General features: G+C 39.5%; 1 protein-coding gene across 2 annotated transcripts; it reads right to left on the bottom strand.

Annotated features, from left to right (window-relative positions):
• Positions 1-248: 248 nt before the first annotated feature.
• LOC120112154 (ankyrin repeat protein SKIP35-like) lies at positions 249-12,104 on the bottom strand. 2 transcript variants are annotated; one of them, XM_039130832.1, is made up of 4 exons: positions 11,944-12,104; positions 10,517-11,634; positions 9,875-10,307; positions 249-1,481 (listed from the first exon to the last, which is right to left on the bottom strand). In XM_039130832.1, exons 2-4 carry the CDS (start codon positions 11,173-11,175, stop codon positions 666-668), a joined length of 1,908 nt encoding a protein of 635 aa, XP_038986760.1. In that variant the 5' UTR covers positions 11,176-11,634; positions 11,944-12,104; the 3' UTR covers positions 249-665. The 2 variants fall into 2 exon arrangements, with proteins under 2 accessions (XP_038986760.1, XP_038986761.1); XM_039130833.1 differs by lacking the exon at positions 11,944-12,104 and adding an exon at positions 11,769-11,880.
• Between the last annotated feature and the right edge of the window lie 133 nt (positions 12,105-12,237).

Here is a 12,237-nt window from a genome sequence, read left to right as displayed (position 1 = left end):
AATGGGTTGTGTGCAACTAGGACAGCATGCTATCGCCCTAATCATTATGAATAACAAGTGTATCAAAGTCAGTGACACAATTTTTCAAGTGAAATAGCTGGAAGATGACCGGTTCAAGAACAAACATCAAGCATTCAGGCCATGTCTTCACACATGTTGTTGCATAAGCTTTTTATCATGGCAATGGACCTACGATATGATAATTTTCCTTTAGCTTATAATTAGTAGCTAGACATCAACATTAACACTTCATCGAAGAGGTCGATGCACCATGGACTGTAACGGTCCCGGCTGAATTATGATTATAGAGAGCAATCAAAGTTGTCATTGAAATTTAACAGCATGCGATTTTAGCCGAATTCAGAAAGGAACTGCACATTCTCAGTTCACTAAGAAAGAGAGCTATGATGCCACCATATATGCTAGGCAACGTCAAACATAACACCACCCAAAACTATTATCTCGTAACCATTTTCCCAACCGCAGCGATCCAAGGTGAACCCTCATATGACTAAACCATTCAAAGGACACCCTCAAGTGACCATCCCTGATACTCTTTTGATACAAATGCACGAGGAATGCAGAATCCTGTATGGAGCATCCATAGATCAAAGGATTGACACAATAGATGCTGTCCCTTGGACCCATGTTTTGCTGAAACTCACCTAAGGGGCATGGGTAGTGCTTGGAGATTGGATCAAGAAGGGAGGTAGGTGATGCTCCAAAACTGCCAGGAGCTCTTTCCCCTGGCAACCTATGTGCACCGGCCTGTTGCCAAGCCTACTTGCAGCCTCAACAAGCTGTCCTCTCAGCCTCTGTGGCAGCAGCCGCCCGCCTGCCTTCACACAATCCCTGTACAGCGGCAGGTAGGCAATGGCGATAACAAGGGGCAGAGGCAGGTCCCTCAGGCGGATAGGCGAACAACCCCTTCTTAGAATCCACATAAAATTCACATAGTGCTCCTGACCAGAACTCATCCCTTCAGAGAATGCAGCCTCTGACCAGTGCTCCTTCAGAAAAGCCTTCAGCTCAGGGGCCACTGCCTCATCATCGGACCTGGCAATGCTGTCGGCAACGGCATATGTAGCAGCAGGGTCGCTTAGGAAGTTGGAACGAAGAAGAAAGGCAACACCATCGAGGGACCCGCTGCTCCTCTCCCCAGCAGCCTTGAGGATCTCAATGCTGAGGGCCGCGAGGACATGCTGGGGGACATGGGGCAGGAGGTACGCAGCAATGCCCACCTGGCTGCTGGAGGTGGCTGCAGTAAGGGCAAGACAGAGCTCCATTTCCCTGCATCCCCGGTTGACAAACCACTGGACAACTTGCATGCACCCTCGCTCAGCAGCTCGCATCAGAGGGCCCAGGAAGGCCACAGCATTCCCCTCTTCAACCAAGCATTCCATGGTTCCAATCTTACAGTAGTGGGATGCAAAGCCAAGGGCAAGATCAACATCCACATCCAAGCTATTCCTCTGAGCAATCTGCATAAGAATATACCAGTGATGAAGTCATAACAGAGAATAAGCATGATATCATTGAACCCATGTCCAGATATAATTTGCAGTTGGGTCTCTCAACAAGGTTATTTGGGGTACTGAAAAAGGGAACCTAACTTTCAATGTTGTGGGTGAAGCAGGAAGTATTTTATTTATGAACACTGTTCTCCACTGGGGGAAACAATCACAGCAAGAATTCAAATCATGGTCAATCAATGAACATGGGATGTAAATTCAATATTCCTTTGAAAACTAACAAGAAAATAAGAAAATGCAATCATATGAACCAGTCTTACATCGAAAGATGGCCTTCAAAGAATAATCACTGAGACTATCATGATCATGAAAATAAGATAATATGGCTTGAGATACAACAATGTATGACTAAACTACAATAAGATAAAAATGACTGTTTTATTGAAAATTAATTGTTGCAGAATAGTCTGCAATATATTGTCAAGGTCAAGAAATTTTCAGAATAAGTTGGAGAATGCAAAACTAAAGCATTTCAAGCAGAACACAAATTGGACCATACCATACCATGCTATATTGCCCAATTTACTAGCTTGTGATATGCAAGAGGACATGAGTTTTTGTCAAAATACATTCAAAATATGCTTTTATCATTTCTCTGAATCATCTGCTTAGATCCATATTCAAAACATGCTATACTCTGCATCTCTGACTTCAACTTTACCAAAATAAGAACTATATGTCATATCATCCAGGATAAATAGACAACAAAAAGAAAAGAGAACCAAATCATGAAAATTATACAAGCTTTACTATTTTGAAGCAATGAATAAAAATTAAAATGCATTACTGGCTACAAAATGTCATGCATCAATAATATCTACACCGATACATATTAAACACTGATATGTTGAGATATTCTAAGATACTGATACACCTAGACATGCTAATTTTTCACATCTAAAGCAGAAAATTAGCAAAGGAATTGGAGGTTGGGTATAGAATAAACAAATAAAAGAAAAATTTTATTTGTTTTTCTTTTGACGTCTCTTTTTTTTTATTCAAAGGGTAGGAAAAGTAAAGAATCTACTCTACAGTTACCAAATTTGATCTATGAATTAGCAGCATCCATAGTACACTGCCATATAATGATTTCCTGTCAATCCAGCATGTAGCTTTTTTTAAACACAAACTACAGAAATTATCAGAATTTTAAATTGAAATTCAAAATAATCAAATTATCTTTTGAAGAAACTAATTACATTATAAATCTCATATATCATACATACTTCAGTACAATGTCAAATTTCAATGGCATAATGAGAATCAATCCATATTTTAGGTTCATATGATTTTTTTGATTAACAATCAGAGATAAAAATTAATTAATTAAACAAGATAACATATACATGATTCAACCAAATGGCAAAGTGGTTTGTTCCAAGCACAGTAAGATAAATATCCATGATGGGCAGTTATTAACAGTAATGATGTAAAGCTACAATTTTCAGAAAATGAAAAGATCCATCCTAATACCATGACCTAAGTTCTAGCAATTAGTTGCTTCTCTCCCAGCAGCTGACCCATATCCTTATCTTTCCTTATAATTGCATAAACAATAAATTCCACAACCTCTCCCTTTCTTTCCCATCGGAAACACAAAATCTAGGTGGTAACTGGTTTCAGAATATAGAGATCCATGCACAGACAAGCGAAATTATCAACTGTTCTTATTGTCTGCATGTGATAAAAACCTCTCCAGCAGTTCTCCATGCAAATATCTTTCCTAGAATCATCACCAATACAAACAAAAAAAAACATAAATCTAATATGTTGCAAGTAGAGCCGAAATTCTCTGTCAGCTTCACAATTACATCAAGGATATTTGGAAAGACCTAGCCATGAGTTTGATCTCCAGATTCATGTATCAAAAAGGTAAACAGATTAAATTCTGGAACCCCGACATGACTTGTGAATCATATGATTTCCAAATCCAGCAGCCTTCATTGTAGCTTCAAAGACCAGACCTTTTTCCTTCTTCACTTTAAGCAGCCCACTAATCATGATCAGCAGCAAAAGTATCAAAAACACAGACATTCATGAGAAGGAAATCATTGCTCCAAATGTCATGGTAATCATGTCACATTCACCCACTCTGGACCTGGCCCCAATCCAATGTTACCTCCTTCAGCAAGTCCACTATCGACAATCACAAACAATATGTCTCCTAAAACAATGTCAGTTTTTTTTTTTAATTTTCAAGAGCGAAGTATATCTTCCATATAGGTAGTAAACCCAAAAATCCCTCCATTCACAAATCCCCTCTCCTCTTTTCTTTTCAGTAAAAAAGAACTCATATAATGATCAGACTCATGGAGTATCTTAACTGGTGTCTACCGACACAAATAGCATCCTAATATTAGCATGTAATTGGAAGCTTAAAATTATCCAGGTATATTAGATATTAACGATAACTATTACTTAACGTTAGATAGTTACTAATATGTTACTATCTTATATATAATTTAATTCAATACTTTTGCAGGTGAATAGTGGATTTATTTTGATTTGTCGACGAAAAATCAAAAGTAGCTAGCTATCTGGATCTTCTCCCAGATGGTCTTCTCGAGTGGTTGTGAGCGTAACTGGTCTACTTTCGCCTTCATCTAAATAAGCAAAAGAATGGTCTAACATAGAGGCGCCTCAAACGACCTTATTTATGTTCATTACAATCTGAGATTGAGACTGAAGTGTATTCAAAGAAAATGGAGCTGAAGTATATGAATCTGATCCATAATGCTTTTGTTTAGGATGAGGATAATCCCGCGATCGGATGACTTGTGGATCAGCAACAGGAGCTGGAGCTTGATGAGCTAGAATCGCTTCCACAATCGGCCAGTTTCATAGCCAGCGAGGTTAGGATGGATGCAGAGCAATGGGCAAATCGCAAACTGATCAGTCATAGGGGCCATTGGAGAGCCAATCATCACAAAACTTCATGTTCGAGATATCCTTCCCATAGATATGACCTAGAGTTGCTTAGACGAGGCTACCACGTTATCCCGTCAACTTAGTCAGGAGGCCGATATCCATCCTTCCAGCATAGCCAAGCAGAAAGGCACAAAAGAAAAGCAAGCAACTGCTCCGCACAGCCTGAAAGGAAAAGGAAAGGTTGCAGCCTCGATGGAGAGTGGAGTCAATTTACTTAGATTCAGAGACCAAGAAGAGCAGCGATGACAGTTCTGGTGATCATCGATCCGGTGGCCAAGGAGAGTGTAGGACACGAGACCACCATTTTTGAGACAACCGCAGGATGATCTTTGATTCATTGGTGAGTCTCAGTTTACACGTGCCATATAAGATAAGAACCATAGTGCACAAGCTGGTAGAGCCCGCGAGGGCATGATTGCATATAGGAGACACGCTCCTCGAGGATCGTTCAAGAAGACACGATACAGTTGCAGATGACCTCGCATATGGAGTAGGATCGATAGATGTATCAAGTTTTGAGTAGCATGCTGAATCCTATTATCCGCAGCCACAGGCAACCTATGATCCATATAATATGGATATGATGCATCTAAAGCATCGTCTTCTAGTGGCTACTATCCTATGTAGTCTGAAGCATCTCACAAGTTGGATTTTACTGTTGGTATATTCAAATGGGCCCTTCGACAGCCATATTAGCAACCAGAGGACACCTCTTAGAGTCAGAGCTTCAATGAGATATCCAAGATCGGTTATAACCCAGAGCACCTTCCTCATAGGATGAGCGTAAAGGACTATAATGCCACTTGGTTAGAGGGGTGGGCAGATGTGCTTCCTGATTATACTAATGAACTGAATATCTACGAGAGACATCGCCACTCGACGAGATTCTAGATGTCGATATGGATGTTATACTTTAAATACATATAATTGATTATATCATTTTATATTTTGTATCTTACTAATTAATTTTAGCATACTTCATGTTGCTTCTCCCATCATGCAAAGCCAGGATCACTGTTTTTTTTTTACATTTTTGTTTCAGCCTGACGCTAACAGAAAAGGCTGGGGGTAGCAAACCCAATGACAGATTTTTCAAATTCTTGCCTCCTTAAGAAAGCATTATTTCAGAACAATACCACAGTAAGGTAGAAAAATCACTCTAAAACATCAAGAAACATCATTTAGAATGTGCAAAGGTGATAGAAACATCAAAAAACATCAAGAAACATCAAATTAGACTTAAAATCATTCAAAAAACCAAAAAAAATTGATTACTTTTCATTAAAGCTAAAAAATTTGAAAAAAAATATATGGCATGTCTGTTCGGAACCGACATGCCACATCTTACCATATGTCAGTGCGGTACCTGCTCTATCGAACAAGTAGCCAATCGGTACGGGTCTCGGTACTGGTTCGGCTAACCTTTCCCTCAACCATTCCATTAAACTTCAGTGATGATCCTGTCAACCCACTTTTAGTAAACAAACATGCCTAAAGTCTTCTGCCAACTATGGCTGTGAACATAAAAACTATCACCCAATTATTTTATCATCTGCAATTACTATTTCGTAACAAAACCCCAAACTTTTAAGGAAAAAAATATAAATAAAAAGCTTATCCAGCTTTAAGGCTTCGCTGTCTTATTCTAGGCAACGGAGTTTTTTGTTCTCTCTTCTTCGTACTCTATTTCTCTCTCTCATCCTGTCAGGGTCATCTAGCAATAACTAACCCAGCATACTACATTTCATGCATAGTCTCTTCTCTCTCTTTGGGTCTTAAATAAAAGTAATAGCTCTGATTCTCCTACGTGCATTATTCTTTGCCACATAGTAGACAGCGCAAACCACAATTTCTTCATGACACTTAAAACCAGATGCACTTTCTATAACACATGCTTACTCTTAAGCTATTAGTACCATTATAACTATCAAATATGTACAAGCATCTCTACATCCTGATCTTCCTCTGTCATCCATCGTAACATAATACATGCTGCACACAAGTCTTTTGCTTGTGATCCTTTGACAAGTAGAGTAATAGAGAAAATCATGAATGAATTAATAAAAGGCAAGTAGATCAACTTCTAATCACTAACATTAGTATGCAAATAAACAGGCATGCTTGCATCGAACATATTTATAAAGCTTCTCATGCCAGAAATAAACATACATAAATGCGCATGCAATAGTAGCACGCCGATCTGTTCAAACGCAGGACACCCATTTATTAGCATTACAACTTAGGAAAAGGTGATAGTATACTATTAGCTATCAGCTCATCGGTGGACACGTGTCATCCAACAGAGAGCTGGGCTTGCAAGTCTCAAGCATCCAGCTATGGTAGCATGATTCATGATTTCTACTTAAGCTGCACTTTCCCACTTTTAGTTTTTATAGACCTGATCCAAGTTTAAGTAAACTCCTTTTGCTAATGCATAAGGTCTGTATTCTCTTAGGTCCATCTTACTTCGCAGTTTACAGGAAATATGAGACAACCTAATTATTCTGCCAAACAGCCTTTTGCAACTCACCTCTTTCCAGAGGCAAAATGGACACTACAAAAAGCTGAAATGGACACTTTTTCCCACCCAATGCAGATAACCTGCAATAAAGCTACTCTTCCAGAAAATGGAATGATTTTACCCTGTATTTGAGCAGGTTAAGTGTAGTTTATTCTGTGCTAAACCACTTTATCTAAGTCTCATTATGGACAACCAAATAGGACCTTAAGGAATAAGTAACAAGATAACACATTCACATGCTGTAACATAATGAGATTCAGGTTCTTATCAACTAACCAAAAGCACCCAGGTGATAAGAGGGCCTAAAGCTTTTTAACTGGGACCATAACATACCACGAGGCTGGATGGTTTATGTCCTCACAGCCGACACTATAACAGCTCCCATTCTAGTCTACAAAAGCCACTCCACCTGACAACTTTTGTTTTAGTCTGACCAAGTAAAATTTTCCCTATGGAGAAACACATTTTAGTCCAAATCAATAGCTCCTACTTCAAGCACCTTGCACTTGAAAATCCTTCGTTTTCCTCTTAACGGCCTATTTCCACATTTGGTCTCATTCATGTCTCAAGCTCCATGAAGTTTGCTTTTAAACGCAATTTTAGCACCTAATCTGATTTGCTATAAAAATAAAAAATTATAACAAGATACAAAAATGTGTAAAGCATGGGTCATAACTAGGAACATCCCAAAGCAACTTGTTAAGCAGCTAACATCCTCCATGGCCGATTCTACAAGTGCGTGTACTCTTGTCCAAGGAGCCATTGGGTGACATGTAATAACTTTCACTTGAACCTACCATGTAAAATTTAAGGATTATATAAATCATCAACCTTCACAAAACTATCTAACATAGCAGGATACTTCTTGTACTTGTAAAACAAAATAATATATTATAGATAGCTTTTCATGAGAGTATTATCTAGATAAATTACAACCTGCAGCCAGTTGTATGGGCCTCCGTAAGGAGATTGTAAGAGGAAGAATGTGAGGGCAATCTAAGCAATTGATCGCCCACCCATGTTATTATCTTCTTTCCCTTATTATATTATAGAATATCTTGATAGATCAAATTGGTGTAGGCTCACTACAAATGCCTTGTTAGGAGTCTTTTACATCGATCATCATTCTTAATTAATAAGGCAACACCATAATAAACAAACATTACCCTTTCATAATAAGGCAACACCTTTCATGAAATTGCTCTATTGTTGCCTTCCCCATATAACCTCTTAAGATATCTGGTTGTCATTATTTGTTTTTTTACTTTCCATCAAGATCAAGAAATTAAATTCTAGCTGAAAGTCCTGGGTCCTCAATATTCAGCTGATTGTCTTTTAGGGGTTTGCATTGTCCACTTCAGGAAATTAATTTAATGGGCTGGCTATGCATGTGGTGCCAAAATTGCCGATTAAATTCAAGATTTAAACTACAAAATGGGGCAGCTTGTTCTTTAGGTTCACTAAGGACAGAACTCAATCTTAACTTTTTCTTCATTCAGCTAAGAAATTTATTGCAATCTTCAATGGTATGCAGACAACGTTCGTGTCTCCCTCTTTTTGGGAGTACCACTTCGATCTAATGTATTAAATGAGGGAATTGAAGCATTTCCAATTTTTTACCAACCAAGAAAGAAAGCAAGAGTCATATAGCCAAAAATAAAAATAGAATTAAGAAAGTGATTTTTTAAGTGTTCATGTGAGAGAAATAAGGAAGAAATTAATAATACTAAAGTGGCCAGCAACCTATTTTTGGTATTTCATAAAATTTGCAAGCCACAACAAGATGAACCAGTCATCACATATTCCATTTCTTCAATATAGTCTGTTTTCCTATGCTCTTCTATCTTCCTTTTCCTCTACTCTTTCTACCACTTCTATAACTTTTGTTGCTGAAATTCTAGAAGAATCCTAATGGACAATTCTGTGATAATTGGACAATCAGGTCCAACTCAGAGTCTGTGTCGGATTCATATCCGCATCGGAAAAGCAGCAGACACTTGGGTATTTATCAAATCTTTTTTAAATGTAGCTTCTAAAAATTGGGAGAAACTTGGACCCATCAAATGATGAGCCTGACCCCCTATAATAGTGCTAAAATTCACTTTAGTTCTTTCTAGAGATTGGTCAACAATATATGTATTAACATAAGTTTGTAAAATGTCATTTTTCTATAAGCCTTAAGCTAATTAGAAAGTTTGGATGAGAAGCATGCATACTGAAACACCATAACAAACAGCATTTTTAATGTTTTCTTTTAATATAATATTTGAATGTATTTTAGTTATTTTTTCTGCATATCCCCGTATCTCCTTTTTTCCCTCTTGCTGAGTCAAACTTGAACGTGTCTGAATGCGATTCTCATGCCAATGTCCATGTGACACTGATGAACATGCATGCTAAGCTTACATGCAATGCAGAAATGCTTCCTAGAGTGTTTAGCATTAGCAGGGAACACAAACTAGACAAGACAATAAAAGCCACCAACCTTCAAATTAGATATCCATGCCCAACATGATAATTCAAGAAGAATAACTTGGGCTCGTGAAGATAAGCATGGAATAAGATTTAACATTTTGAATATGACGGATTTAACAGCCACAAGTATCAGTATTGGTCATTATATATTCCTAGTGGAAGTGAAAGTTTCAAGGAAGGTGCACTATAGCATATGTGCATCCACAAAATTGACAAAATATTTTCCACATATTTATTTAGCTTTTAACAGCATACAAGACAGCACAGTAAAATAATTTATCCATTTTTCATTATCAGCACCCTCTAATAACATAATATAGAATTTGACCAGCGTCTGTTATACAATATTCAACTAGCATGTCAGGAAATTCAAAAAAATAAATGTTAATTTTTAAAAAAATGAGAACAGAGTAATCACCTGAAGCAAAATGCGTACAAGTTCAGTGCTCCCAAAGCGTGAAGCTTCCAGAAAGCACTGGTTGACATTGTCTGCACCCCCCTCTACCAGCATCCCCAGCAACCCTTGTATTGCTGTTGCTGAAACTCCAGAAGCCCAGCCAGGGTCAAAAGAGCTAGAAAAGAGAGTAAGAGGGAAGCATGCAGCATCAAAGGCTTCCGTGAAATCCTTTCCTGTGAGATGGTTGCCAGCAATATCCAAAAAGTTCTTGAATGCTGACAACTGGAGTTGGACCTCAAGAATCGTGCTGTGGCCTCCTCTACCCTTATTTTCCTGGCAACGAGAATGAAATTCGATGCACTTCAAAGCCCATTCTGTGAACTTCTGGACTTTGGCACCGGCTTCTGCCTTCAAAATCTCATCACCATGACATTCTTGCAGACGTTCATGTAATCTGATAAAGAAGCAAGAAAACAGTTAAATCAATCATCCACAGAACATGAAACATCTCTCATGATGAGACCCGCCATCACGAAATAATTGACAGCAAAAACCCTAACTGATAATTTGACCAGATGAAGGCATGATCCCTTTCCAGAATGTTGTGTATTGAATCAAGATTTCAGATATGCATGGATGGGAATCAGGATGGAAGGATTTTACCTTTGGGCCATGACAGTCACAGTATCAGCCAAGCTCATCGTCTTGCTCTGACAGGCGGAAACGCACGAAGCAAGAAACGAAGTCCTCAAGGCCGCCCTTGTAAAATCATTTGCGCCATTGGCAACAATCTTCTTGATCAGCTCAGTAATCCCCTTCAGTTCCGGGCGGGCAGTCAAGAACCATATCGAATCTAGTGCTATGCAGAGCGCATCATTGAGAGTCTGTGGATCGGCCAGCAGAATCAGGCTCTCCGCATGCTCCCAGTTACGAGAGCTCACTGCCCCCTGGAACAAGCGCCCCAGCTCGATCCGGTCCTGCCTACAGAGCTTCCTCTCCTGCTTGTTCTTGTCCTTGTCCTTCCTTCGGACCTCAGTTTCCTCCACCGAATCTGAGGCCCTTGATCTGAGCATCTTGGTGCCACAGCTGTGGCCCCTTGTGACTCTGGGATCCTTGGCCCGGAGCGGAGCTTCCCTCGAGAAAACATTGCTTCCCTCCCCTTTCTCCGGCGACAGAGGCTCGCCGGGGTCCTCCAAACTCCCAAGACCTCCATTCTCATCCATTTCAATCTCCGGGCACAATGGATCCTCCGAATGCCTCTCCTTGGTCAAATGCATGCTGCCCTTCTCTCCAACCATCACAATCTCGCTCTTGCCCTCCATTTCTCCGACACCGAGCTATCGACTGTGCCCTTCCGAACCAAAAAGAAAAGAAAAGAACAAAACCCCAAACTTTTCAATCAAAGTACAACCATCCGGCTCTAACAAAGAAATCGACACCTCCCATTACAAGCAAAACCCAATCAAGATCTTCCAAATATGTAATCAAGCGAAAAAACCGATGATTCCTCCAACGAACAACCTAAATTCCCACTGATAACCTCAAGAATCCAAAGACGCACCTCCCAGACTTCGAACTCCGACTTCAAACAAAATCGTGGCCGCCGCGACCATCAAACCGAACAAAAAACATCCAACAATCGCAATCCCCGGCTTCAAGCATCAAAGATAACCCCAGCGGACAACGGGAGCAGAGAGATGGAACTAAAAGGATCGGCAGCTCACGACGACAAAAACCCTAGATACCCTTCAATCCCAGGAAGCGAAATCAACATAACCGCCCTGAAAAAAAAAAAGAAAGAGATAACGCGAGAGAAATCCCCACGCCAGAACAAAATCCAAATTCAGCCCAACCGCCATAGAAATAAAAAAAAGGAAAAATGGGATTTTTATGATTAAAGACGCCATGATCGTACCAATACAAGCAAGAAAACATTTAAAAATCAGTTTTTTATTGGAGAATATGGAGAAAGAAAGAGGAATCTCTGGGAGAATATAACACGAGAGAGAGAGAGAGAGAGGTGGGAGAACAAAAGCGAAGAATAAAAGAAGAGAGCCGGGGGGGGGGGGGAGACAAGAAGGGAAACTAACCTGGAGGAAACCCTCAGCCCAGGGCCTCAAGAGCTCCTCAAAGAGATGAAATGGGGGCTTTTTATTTCTATTTCTTGATGATAATATATGATCATAATTTTCATCTCTTGAAGGGAATATAGAGGGAGGGAAAGGGAGTTTTGGGAGGTTTTTTTTTTTTTTTCCCCCTCAATATCTGGACTTGAGAGAGAGAGAGAGAGAGGATACCTGAAAATGGGAATATGATGTAATTATTGTGTGTGATTTTATTTTCTAACTCACATGAAAGTGAGAGTCACCACCACAAGATCCCAC

The sequence above is a fragment of the Phoenix dactylifera genome, chromosome 10 (genome assembly GCF_009389715.1).
Source record: "Phoenix dactylifera cultivar Barhee BC4 chromosome 10, palm_55x_up_171113_PBpolish2nd_filt_p, whole genome shotgun sequence".
Taxonomy (NCBI): Eukaryota; Viridiplantae; Streptophyta; class Magnoliopsida; order Arecales; family Arecaceae; genus Phoenix; species Phoenix dactylifera.
The sequence above is the reverse complement of the archived record's forward strand: the minus strand, read 5'-3'. Positions and strand labels throughout refer to the sequence as shown.

Coding starts and splice junctions, on each gene's coding strand:
- LOC120112154 (XM_039130832.1), bottom strand. CDS start 11,175: ATGGAGGGCAAGAGCGAGATTGTGATGGTTGGAGAGAAGGGCAGCATG. Junction 10,308..10,516: donor GTGACTGTCATGGCCCAAAG/GTAAAATCCTTC, acceptor CTTCTTTATCAG/ATTACATGAACGTCTGCAAG. Junction 1,482..9,874: donor TTGTACGCATTTTGCTTCAG/GTGATTACTCTG, acceptor ATTCTTATGCAG/ATTGCTCAGAGGAATAGCTT.